This window comes from Chiloscyllium punctatum, chromosome 37 (assembly GCF_047496795.1).
Source record: "Chiloscyllium punctatum isolate Juve2018m chromosome 37, sChiPun1.3, whole genome shotgun sequence".
Taxonomy (NCBI): domain Eukaryota; kingdom Metazoa; phylum Chordata; class Chondrichthyes; order Orectolobiformes; family Hemiscylliidae; genus Chiloscyllium; species Chiloscyllium punctatum.
The window spans coordinates 54,744,190-54,756,225 of record NC_092775.1 but is presented as its reverse complement, the minus strand read 5'-3'; the positions used below and the strand labels follow the sequence as shown (position 1 = coordinate 54,756,225).

The 12,036-nt window shown below is 43.5% G+C and overlaps 1 protein-coding gene across 3 annotated transcripts in view; it reads right to left on the bottom strand.

Moving 5' to 3' along the window:
• LOC140463118 (serine/threonine-protein phosphatase 4 regulatory subunit 1-like) overlaps positions 1–12,036 on the bottom strand; it is a 123,463-nt gene that overhangs the window by 61,110 nt on the left and 50,317 nt on the right. For all 3 annotated transcript variants that reach the window (XR_011954613.1, XM_072556848.1, XM_072556847.1), the window contains exons 6-8: positions 2,606–2,752; positions 589–696; positions 178–243 (exon numbers count right to left, since the gene is read on the bottom strand). Coding sequence is in view for 2 of the 3 variants with exons in the window: in XM_072556848.1 (XP_072412949.1) it covers positions 178–243; positions 589–696; positions 2,606–2,752 (321 nt within the window). In the remaining variant the exon portion in view is untranslated. The remainder of the gene's footprint in view (positions 1–177; positions 244–588; positions 697–2,605; positions 2,753–12,036) is intronic.

Sequence of the window (12,036 nt, the reverse complement as noted above, 5' to 3'; positions counted from 1 at the left end):
CGGTGACTCGTGCTGAGCATCAATCTAACTGTTGGACTGTGCTGAGCTCAGGGATGGCATTCCTTACAATATGTCCTTAGTGTCACTAAAGTATAAGCTTAAATACTTCAATTTTGTAATGCACAATTCTCAAATACTGTGTCATAGTGATAAAAAAGGAAGGAGGCATTCACATACCAGATACTTCTCAGTTGCTTCTTGGCCAACTGTATTAGAGATATCTCCAAAATTAGTTGCACACACCTTAGGGAGTAGAAAAAAGGAGTTTAAACTGTCACATCAAGCAAAGGATTCTATTCAATTAGATATTGTGCACAAATACAGATATGTCACAGATTCAATGACACAGTTTGCTTTCCAAAGTATCATCAGAGGCAGTCACTGGACTGATCTAAATCAAAGCCTTCTCTCTAAAAGTGTATTGACTTTGTTTTTTTCCCCCCCCAAATACTGTCAAGCCTTTAGTACACTTTTAGTTTATACTTCAGAAGCACAATGATATGTTAAGCGGAGGTGCCAGTTAAATTGGACCACTGATTCAGGGGTAACATATAGGAACGAAAATAGAGATATTACAATTCCATTTACCTTACGGACATGGAACAGCTTTCCATCACTACACAGCTCACAGAATCGAAAAAGCAGCAGACGCTCAGTTATTTCACCAGTCAATATGGAGGCCATTTTACAAATTATCTACATGACAAGAGAGAGGGTCGTCAAATAAATTGTCAATATAAAGACCCAGAGAAAATAGTCAGTAGTGAATGCAATGGAAAGAAACAGGTATTGAATAATTTTGGTTGCATAAATAAGGTTCCCTTAAATTTATACTTCTAAATGCAGTTGCTGCTCTGCCAATACCCAGCCACTGCTCAAACCCCAGGTAACAATAATAAAGATGGCAGATGGTGAAGTTTGAATTCCATGAAAGAAAAGTCTGGAATAAAAATGCTAGTTGAATAGCAACTATATGGTTTATCATAAAAACCCAATTAGTTCACTAATGTCCTTTAGGAAAGGAAATCTGCGGTTCTTACCTGGTCTAGGTTACATAGGACTCCAGATCAACAAAGATGTGGTGAACTCTTAGCTACCCTGTGGCCAATAAATGCTGGCCTACCCATCAGAAGCACAGTGATCTGTTTTGCAGGGCATTAGTTGGACTGACATCCATATTCCATAATGAATGTATGTTCATAAAATGATAAAAGAACACACTGGAAAGACTCAGATCATGCAACCTCTATGGAGAAAAAACAGCTAACATTTCAGATCAATGATCGTTCAAAAGAACTGAAATTTTACCAGTTTTCCACCTGCAACAGATACTGCCCAATGTTCTACATATTTCCCAAATTTTCCATTTTTATTTCACATTTCCTGCATATGTACCATTCCTAATCAAGTATTTATTGATACATTCAATGTATCAAATTGTATTTTCCACAAATTGGTGTCCATGAAACAAAACCACAGTAATTTATATTTACCATCAATACTACTCAGGCCAATATATTATCAAGTGTTTATTTACTTTATGAAGAAATTGCTGTAGTGCACTTTGTATACATTAAAGGATAAAGTCACCACATTCTTACCAGACCAGCGGTTGGTTTCTCATTTGTGAAAGATAACAGCAGCTGTCTAACTCAATAGTCACCACCCCTTAGGCAAGAGAAGAGGTTAGGAAGGAGAGTCTTCTTGGTAACCTCTGCCGGTGTAGGAACTGAACCCACACTGTTGCCACAGCTCTGCATTGCAAACCAGCCATCCAGCCAACTCAGCTAACATACATACTATGGCAGTGATGGAGGACTGAATGTTTAAGAAAGCAGTTATACGGCCAATAGAGTTTGGAGGCAAAATCATTCACTACTTCAGATCTACGACTGTAACACTGTATTCATATGGCTACTGGAATTAAGTTTTGTATAAATGTTGACTCCAGGATGCTGATGGTGGGGGCTTCAGGGATGGTGGTATCATTAAACATGAAGGGGAGCTGGCTATAACTTTTCCCTTGTTAAGAGAGTTTCTCTTACTTGTGTGATGTTAATGTTACTTATCACTCATCAACCCAAGCTTAAGCATTGTCCAGGTCCTAGCACTCCTAAAGTCACAGTATCCCACAGCTCAGAGACACACCCTTTGGTCCAAACTGGTCCATGCCAATCAAAGTTTCCATCCATGCTAACCCCATTTTCCTGCACTTGGCCCATATACTTCTAAACCTTTTCTATCCTTGTATGTGTCCAAATGCCTTTTAAATGTTGTTAATGTACCCGCCTCAACCACTTCCTCTGGCGGCTCATTCCATATACGTACCATCATCTGTATAAAAAATTGCCCCTCAGATTAAGTTAAGGGTACATTGTCACCTCTGCAGAAAATAGTGTGCCCATTACAGAATTCACTCAATTGAAACGGCAGGAAGAAAATCAGGTAGACAATCCGCTGCCACACTGTTACCCAGATAGGAAAGGTAAAAATGAGCTTCCCAAGAATTCCATCATGACTTTAAATTCGACCTTTGCTCAAAAGGAAGGCAATGATTGACTGCCATCCCAGTTCGAACCTTGTGAATGTCAATAAGAATACTTACTGCCACAGCTTCAATCTTGTAGTCATCATCACTGTCAGGAGCTGTGAGATCCAGAAGAACTGGGCAAACCTTTACCTCTACGTCAGTCCTGTCAATGAGCTCCTGTTCCAGCAATACCAACAGCGCAGCCTGACTTGTTTTTCTAACCTAAGAATGAAAAAGGAATAAAACATTAAAAGGCGGATCTTATGGGCCAGTAGTAATATGCCTACCTTTGGTCTAGATGGTTTAGGTTCAAGTTCCACCTGCCCCTGAGTTGTGTCTTAACATGTCCGAAAAGGCAGATTAAAAAATAATTATAAAAGGATCGCTTACTGATGCTATGATATGGTTAGATTAGGAGCTATATAATTGCAGATATTTTCTAATCTGTTCAGGGATGTTATGACACATGATCCTTGATCCTCGAAGCCTTCCCCTTCATTCAATACAATCAAGGCTGACATTGTCTACATTCCAATTTTCTGCACACTCATCATATCCTTTAAATTTCCTGGAGATCAAAAAACTGTTTATCCAGTCTTAAAATATACTCAAACATCCATAATATTCTGGAATGGACAATTGCAACTTATCTCTACCGTCTTCCTCCTGAACATTAACCAATTCACCACACGTAAACATATTAATCCCAACCACATGAACCCTCATTTTGTGTGAATCTTTTATGTGGCACTATTCAATGTCTTTGGAAAATGCACATAAGAATACAAGAACTAGGAGCAGGAGTACACAATGCAGCCTATTGAGCCTGCTCCACTATTTGGTAGGATCATGGCTGATTTCACCTCAGCTGCAACTCCACTTTCCTGCCCAGTCTCCAAAACCCTTCAACTAATTTAAAATATACTGGGCTTCCATTTTCTTCACCATGTCCACTGAACTTAATTTTTATTCTTTTGCAGGATGTGGGTGTTGCTGGCTATGCCAGTATTTATTACACCCCTAATTGCACAGAGGACAGTTAACAATCAACCATATTGCTATGGGTCTGGAGTCATATGTGGGCCAGACCAATTAAGCAGGTGGCAGTTCCCTTCCCTAACAGACATTAGCAAACCAGGTGGGTTTTTTCAACAATCAACAATGGTTCATAATCATCATTAGACTCTTAATTCCAGATTTTTACTGAATTCAAATTCCACCATCTGCCATGGCAGGTTTGAGCCCAGGTCCCCAGAATACTTCAGTCGCTGCATTAACAGTCTAATGAGAATACCACTCGGCCTTCACCTTCCCACAGTCTCCATAAGATTGTCAAGCATAATTTCCCTTTCTCAAAACCATATTAATTAGGATTTTGAAATCTAATATTGAAGCTTCCTTAAAAATGGATTCCAGCAATTTCCAATGATTAATGCTAGACTAAATGTCCACTAGTTTCTCTTTTCTCTCTCCTTCCTTCATTGAAAGAATTGATTATGAACAATTTCTGAGCAGTCACAACTGTTACAGTATCTAGGAAATTTTGTAAATTCAAAACCAGCACATCCACTCTCTCTGGCATAGGCCATCAGGTTCTGAGCATTTGTTGTTTCTCATCACTCAAGGTTTCCTAATACACCTTGTCTGCTAATATTCATTACTTAGATTTGTAACTCAGGTTGTGGGTATGGTCGGAGATTAATTCGCCAAGCTGAAGTGATTTCTGCAGACGTTTCATGGCCTTGCTACGTGACATCATCAGTGCGCCTCCATTGAAGCATTGGCGGTCTGTCTAGCCAAGTATTTATGTATCTGTTTTCTGGTACATCTGTATCTGAGTGGTATGTATATGGGATCCAGTTCAATATGTTTATTGTTTGAGTTCTGGTTGGAGTGCCAGGTTTCAAGGAAATCTCTCGCATATCTCGGTTTTGCCTATCGTAGGATCAATATTGTCCCAGCTGAATTCGTGGGTGGAAATGAGAGAGTACTGGTCGTGTCTGGCAGTGGTAAGCTAATGTTTGTGTACTCATATCATCAGTTTTCTTTCTGTTTGTCCTATGTAGTATTTTTCCACAGTCCTTGCAGGGTACCTTGTAGATTACGTTCGTCCTGTTGGATGTGGTTGTTGGGTCTTTAACTTTTGAGAGGAGCTGGTGAAAAATGTTTACTGGTTTGTGGGCCACTATGATTCCAAGGAGTCTGAATAGTTGGGTAGTCATTTCTGATATGTCCTTGATGTACAGTATGGTCACTATTGTATCTGGTCGTGTAGTGTTTTCTTCTTTAGATTGGCTGTATAGGTACAAAGGATAGGCAGTGCTGTTGGGTACGCATTCCTTTTAAATCCTTTGAATAAGTGTTCCTGTTCTGCCTTTTGGAGTTTTTGATTGCTGCTGTGTGTCCTTGCCCTTAAATAGTGTCCTAATGCAGCTTCATTTGAGGGTGGTGGGGTGGTTGCTGTTAATAGTTCAGTATCTGGTCTTTATGGGTGTGTTCTTCTTGTATACACTGGTATGGAGTTCACCCTCAGACTCCAAAATCTGTCTTGGCATGCAGACTAAACTATAACTGCACGTACTAGAAGCCACAGACTGGATGAAGAAACACAACAGACTATCAGACAGATGATAACCCCAACTCTAAGCAGAAAAGGAGACTGAAACATACTCACCCAGAAGAAAAGAAAGGACTGGAGAAACTCAAAAACGAACAAGAACATAGTCACATCACCAGCAGAAAAAGAAAAGATGACAGTAATACTAAACACTACACACAGAAAGCAAACAAACTACTCCACGATACTGCGACTTACCCACAGGTGGCAATAGACCTGACCCCACAATTTGAGAACAAGATTACCACAACACTAAAGAAGAGGTGCCAGCAAGACAAACCTTCAAAAATGAAACTCAATGGATCCAAAACACCCCAATTGTACAGACTACCCAAGGTTCACAAAACAGGAGTACCCCCCATATCTAATATATCGCTCCCACAAACACCCACCTACAAGTTAGCCAAAGAAAAGACTAAAACACTGAGTAGAGTACTCCAACCACTCCATTCACGACTCCCAATAATTCCCTATCATCATCAGAAACATCACAATACTGGAGGACGAAATAATGATTTCACTTCTTGTAACAGCATTCTTTACATCTACACGGAATGTGGAAGTGTCAGTGTTGGACTGGGGTGGACAAAGTTAAAAATCACACAGCAGGTTATAGTCCAATAGGTTTATTTGGAAGTACAAGCTTTGACAGCGCAGCTCCTTCACCAGGTAGGCAATGGGGCAGGATCATAGGACACAGAATCTACAATAAACGATCAAAGTGTCATACGACTGAGTGAACAAACCTAGATCACTGTAAAGTCTTTAATCATTTAGAATGGGGAAGCAGGTTTCGAGTGATAAATATGTAAATCCCAGAAGTTCTTTCAAGTCACAGTCACGAGATAATAAGGCAATGCATTAAAGGTAAGAGGTTAGAGTCTGTCCGCATCCCAGAGTAAACCGATTCTATTCTAAAAGTAGGAGTAACAGAGAGAAATAGAAAGACGGGACGGGGGAGAGAGAGACAGAGAGTGAAGGAAGGAAGGGGGAGAGTGAAGGAAGGAAGGGGGAGAGTGAAGGAAGGAAGGGGGAGAGTGAAGGAAGGAAGGGGGAGAGTGAAGGAAGGAAGGGGGAGAGTGAAGGAAGGAAGGGGGAGAGTGAAGGAAGGAAGGGGGAGAGTGAAGGAAGGAAGGGGGAGAGTGAAGGAAGGAAGGGGGAGAGTGAAGGAAGGAAGGGGGAGAGTGAAGGAAGGAAGGGGGAGAGTGAAGGAAGGAAGGGGGAGAGTGAAGGAAGGAAGGGGGAGAGTGAAGGAAGGAAGGGGGAGAGTGAAGGAAGGAAGGGGGAGAGTGAAGGAAGGAAGGGGGAGAGTGAAGGAAGGAAGGGGGAGAGTGAAGGAAGGAAGGGGGAGAGTGAAGGAAGGAAGGGGGAGAGTGAAGGAAGGAAGGGGGAGAGTGAAGGAAGGAAGGGGGAGAGTGAAGGAAGGAAGGGGGAGAGTGAAGGAAGGGGGGCAGAGAGGGGGAAGAGAGGCAGAGAGGGGGAAGAGAGGCAGAGAGGGGGAGAGAGAGAGAGAGAGAGAGAGAGAGAGAATGTGTCCGAGAGAGAGAGTGTGACAGAGCGAGAGACAGACAGACAGGGAGAGACAGACAGAGCCCGGGAGGACACGAGTGGACTAGTATTACAGCAGTAGAAAGGACAATGAATGAAGACTCGCCATCTGAGGTAGTTTGGGCTGAGGTTAGGAATAGGAAAGGTGAAGTCACCATGTTAGGAGTTTCTTACAGGCCTCCTAATAGTCCTAGAAACGTAGAAGAAAGGATTGCGAGGATGATTCAGGAGAAGAGTGAAAGTAATAGGGTGGTTGTTATGGGGGACTTGAACTTTCCTGATATTGATTGGGAAAGCTGTAGCTCGAGTTCGTTAGATGGGTCAGTGTTTGTCCAATGTGTGCAGGAGGGTTTCCTGACACAATATGTAGACAGGCCAACAAGAGGTGAGGCCATACTGGATTTGGTTCTGGGTAACGAATCAGGCCAGGTGTTAGAATTGGAGGTAGGTGAGCACTTTGGGGACAGTGACCACAATTCGGTGACTTTTACTCTAGTGATGGAGAGGGATAAGTGTGAACTGCAGGGCAAGAGTTATAGCTGGAGGCAGGGAAATTATGATGCGGTGAGGCATGACTTAGGATGCGTGGCTTGGAAAAGTAGGCTTCAAGGCAAGGGCGCAATTGATATGTGGAGCTTGTTCAAGGAGCAACTATCGAGTGTCCTTGATAAGTATGTACCTGTCAGGCAGGGAGGAAAGGGTCGTGTGAGGGAGCCGTGGTTTAATAAGGAATTGGAATCCCTTGTTAAATGGAAGAGGGCAGCCTATGTAAAGATGAGGCGTGAAGGTTCAACTGGGGCAATTGAGTGTTATAAGGTAGCCAGGAAGGTTCTGAAGAGAGAGTTAAGAGCAGCAAGGAGGGGACATGAAAAGTTCTTAGTTGGTAGGATTAGGGTAAACCCTAAGGCTTTCTATAGGTATGTCAGGAATAAAAGAATGACTAGGGTAGGAATAGGTCCAGTCAAGGATAGTCGTGGGAAGTTGTGTGTGGAGGCTGAAGAGATTGGGGAGACACTGAATGAATACTTTTCGTCAGTATTCACTCAGGAACAGGACATTGTTGCCAATGTGAATATTGAGTCACAATTAAATAGAATGGATGGCTTTGAGGTATGTAGGGAAGAGGTGTTGGAAATTCTGGAAAGGGTGAAATTGGACAAGTCCCCTGGGCCTGATTGCATTTATCCCAGGATTCTCTGGGAAGCAAGGGAGGAGATTGCAGAACCATTGGCCTTGATTTTTATGTCCTCGTTGTCTACAACAATAGTGCCAGAGGACTGGAGGATAGCAAATGTGATTCCCTTGTTCAAGAAGGGGAGTAGGGATAACCCTAGTAACTATAGACCGGTGAGTCTCACTTCTGTTGCGGGCAAAGTCTTAGGTAGAATTGTAAGGGATAGGATTTATGAACATTTGGATAGGAATAATGTGATCAGGGATAGTCAGCATGGTTTTGTGAAGGGCAGGTCGTGCCTCATAAACCTTAGTGAATTCTTCGAGAAGGTGACTAAGGAGGTGGACAAGGGTAAAGCGGTAGATGCGGTGTATATGGATTTTATTAAGGCGTTTGATAAGGTTCCCCATGGTAGGCTACTGCAGAAAATACGGAGGTATGGCATTGAGGGTGAGTTGGAGGTTTGGATTAGGAATTGGCTGGCTGGAAGAAGACAGAGGGTAGTAGTTGATGGTAAACGTCATCTTGGAGTGCAGTTACTAGCGGTGTTCCGCAAGAATCTGTTTTGGGACCATTGCTGTTTGTCATTTTTATAAATGACCTGGAGGAGGGGCTAGAAGGTTGTGTGAGCAAGTTTGCGGATGATACAAAAGTCGGTGGAGTTGTTGACAGTGAGGAAGGATGTGGAAGGTTACAGCGGGATATAGATAAGCTGCAGAGCTGGGCAGAAAGGTGGAAAATGGAGTTCAATGTGGCTAAGTGTGAGGTGATTCACTCTGGTAAGAGTAACAAAAAGATGGAGTACTGGGCTAATGGTCAGATACTTGGTAGTGTGGATGAGCAGAGGGATCTTGGTGTCCATGTACACAGATCTCTGAAAGTTGCCACCCAGGTAAATAGTGCTGTGAAGAAGGCATATGGTAGAGGAATTGAGTTCCGGAGTCCTGAGGTCATGTTACAGTTGTTTAAGACTCTGGTGTGGCCGCATCTGGAGTATTGTGTGCAGTTTTGGTCGCCATACAATAGGAAGGATGTGGAGGCACTGGAACGGGTGCAGAGGAGGTTTACCAGGATGTTGCCTGGTATGGTAGGAAGATCGTATGAGGAAAGACTGAGGCACTTGGGGCTGTTTTCAATGGAGAAAAGAAGGTTTAGGGGTGGCTTGATAGAGGTGTACAAGATTAGGGGTTTAAGATAGGGTTGACCATGAGAACCTTTTTCCATGTATGGAGTGAGCTATTACGAGGGGGCATAGCTTTAAATTAAGGGGTGGTAGGTATAGGACAGATATTAGGGGTAGATTCTTTACTCAGCGAGTCGTGAGTTCATGGAATGCCCTGCCAGTGGCAGTGGTGGACACTCCCTCTTTATGGGCATTTAAACGGGCATTGGATAGGCATATGGAGGATAGTGGGCTAGTGTAGGTTAGGTGGGCTTGGATTGGCGCAACATCGAGGGCCAAAGGGCCTGTACTGCGCTGTATTCTTCTATGTTCTATGAGAGGGTGCAAGAGAGCGCGAGAGCGAGAGAGGGAAGGAAGGAAGGGAGGGAGGGAGGGAGGGAGACACTTCCTACAGCAAAACTGAACACAATACTCCAGCCTTAGCAACATCCTGTAAACTGCAACATAACTTCCAAACTTCCAAACCCAATGCTGTGACTGATGAAGGCCAGTGTACCAAAAACTTTTTTCCCTGCCCTGTCTATCTGTAACTCCACTTTCAGATAACGGTGCACCTAAACTCCAAGGTTCCTCCGTTCCACTACACTCCTTAAGACCCTTCCTTTCACCATCAACTCCTGCCTTGGTTTGACTTTCTAACATGTAAGACCTCACATGTATCTATGTTAAATTCCATTTGTCATTTCTCGGCCCACTTCTCCAGCTGATCAAGACCCCACTGCAATTTCCGATAACCTTCCTCACTGTCCACGATACCTCCTATTTTAGTGTCAACAGCAAACTTACTAATCATGCCTTGTACATTCCCATCCAAATCATTGATATAGATAATAAACAGTAAGGGGCCCAGCACCAACTCCTGAGGCTCACCACTAGTTATAGGCCTGCAGTCTGACAAACATCCTTCCACTAGTACACTCTGCTTCCTGCCAACAAGCCAATTGTACATCCAATTTGCCAGCTTGCCCTGGATTCCTTGCAATCTAATCTTCCAGCGCAGCCTACCATGTGGACCTTATCAAAGGCCTTATTGAAATCCATAGAGACATCTAGTGCCCCAACATCAACAACTTTCCTGGTCACTTCATCAAAGAGCTCTAATAAATTTGTGAGGCATGATTTCCCACTCACAAAGCCATGCTGATTACTCCTCATCAAACAGTTTCTGATAACCTTCCTCACTGTCCACGCTACCACCTAGTTTAGTGTCATCGGCAAACTTAATAATCAGGTCTTGTACATTCTCATCCAAATCATTCATTTGGGCCCTGCACCAGCCCATGAGGCACTCCATTAGTCACAGACCTCCAGTCCGGCAAGCATTCTGAGCAGTCAGCCTGCGATGCAGGAATATTGGTACATCTCTGAGTGATTGGGCCTAATGGTGTCGATCAGTGCCCCCACAGTTCATTCTCATTGCTTCTGGTCATTACTGGTTCCAGGATCCTGCATCCTTCCCACCACTCTGCTTCCTACCACCAAACCAATTGTGTACCAACTGGCAAGTTGCCCCTGGATTCCATGTGATCTAATCTTCCAAAGCAGCCTATCATGTGCAACCTTATCAAATGCCTTACTGAAATCCATATAGATTATGTCTACGGCCCTAGTCACTTCATCAAAGAACTCTACCAAATTTGTGAGGCATGATCTCTCCCACACAAAGCCATGCTGACTACTCCTGATCAAACCCTGTCTTTCCAAATGAGTGTGGACCTTATCTTGCAAAATCTTCTCAAGGAACCTACCACAGATGTTAAGCTTACAGGTCTATAGTTCCCAGGCTTTTCTTTGCAGCCCTTCATGAATAAGTGCACAACATTTGCTACCCTCTAGTCTTCTGGGACCTCACCTGTGGCTAACGACGACGCAAAAACATCAGTCAGGGCCGGCACAATTTCTTCTCTTGCCTCTTGCACTGTTCTTGGATATATCTGGTCAGGACCAGGAGATTTATCTATGTTCATACATTCTAATACGTCCAACACCTCTACTGTGATGTGGACGGTCCCCAAGATATCACCACTAACTTGCCCAAGTTCCCAAGTTTTCATGCCTTTCTCCACAGTGAACACAGAGGAGAAATATTCATTGAGGATCTCGCCCATCTCCTGTGGTTCTGCACACACATAGTATGTAGAACAGTACAGCACAGTACAGGGTCTTTGGCCCTTGATATTAGTGCCGACCTTGTATCCTACTCGATGACAAACCCTTCATTTTACTATCATCTACATGCCTATCCAAGAACTGTTTAAATGTCCCTAATATATCTGATTAAACTACCACTGCTGGCAGCGCATTCCAAGTACCCACCACACTCTGTATAAAGAACCTACCTCTGACATCTCCCCTAAACCTTCGTCCAAACATCTTAAAATTAGACCCCCTCCTAGAATGATAGAATCCTTACAGTGTGGAAATAGGCCATTTGGCCCAACAGGTCCACACTGTCCCGCTGAAGAGTAATCCACCCAGACCTATACCCCTACCCTATTACTCGACAGTCATCTCTGACTACACCTAACCTACACATCCCTGAACACCATAGGCAATTTAGCATGGCCATCTTTGGATTGTGGGAGGAAACCTGAGCACCCGGAGGAAATCCACACAGACACAGGTAGAATGTGCAAACTCCATACAGACAGTTACCTGAGGCTGGAATTGAACTTGGGTCCCTGGCGCTGTGAGGCAGCAGTGATAACCACTGAGCCACTGTGCCACTCCCATCGTGAGATAGCCATTTCCGCCCTGGGCAAAAGTCTCTGGCTATTCACTCCACCTCTGACTCTCACCATCTTGTACATCGCTATCAAGTCACCTCTCATCCTTCTTCGCTCCAATGAAAAAAGCCTTAGCTCTCTCAACCTTTCTTCATAAGACATGCCCTCCAGTCCAGGCAACAACTTGGTAAATTTCCTCTACATCCTCTCTAAAGCTTCCACATCCTTTGTATAATGAAGCAACCAGATCTCAACACA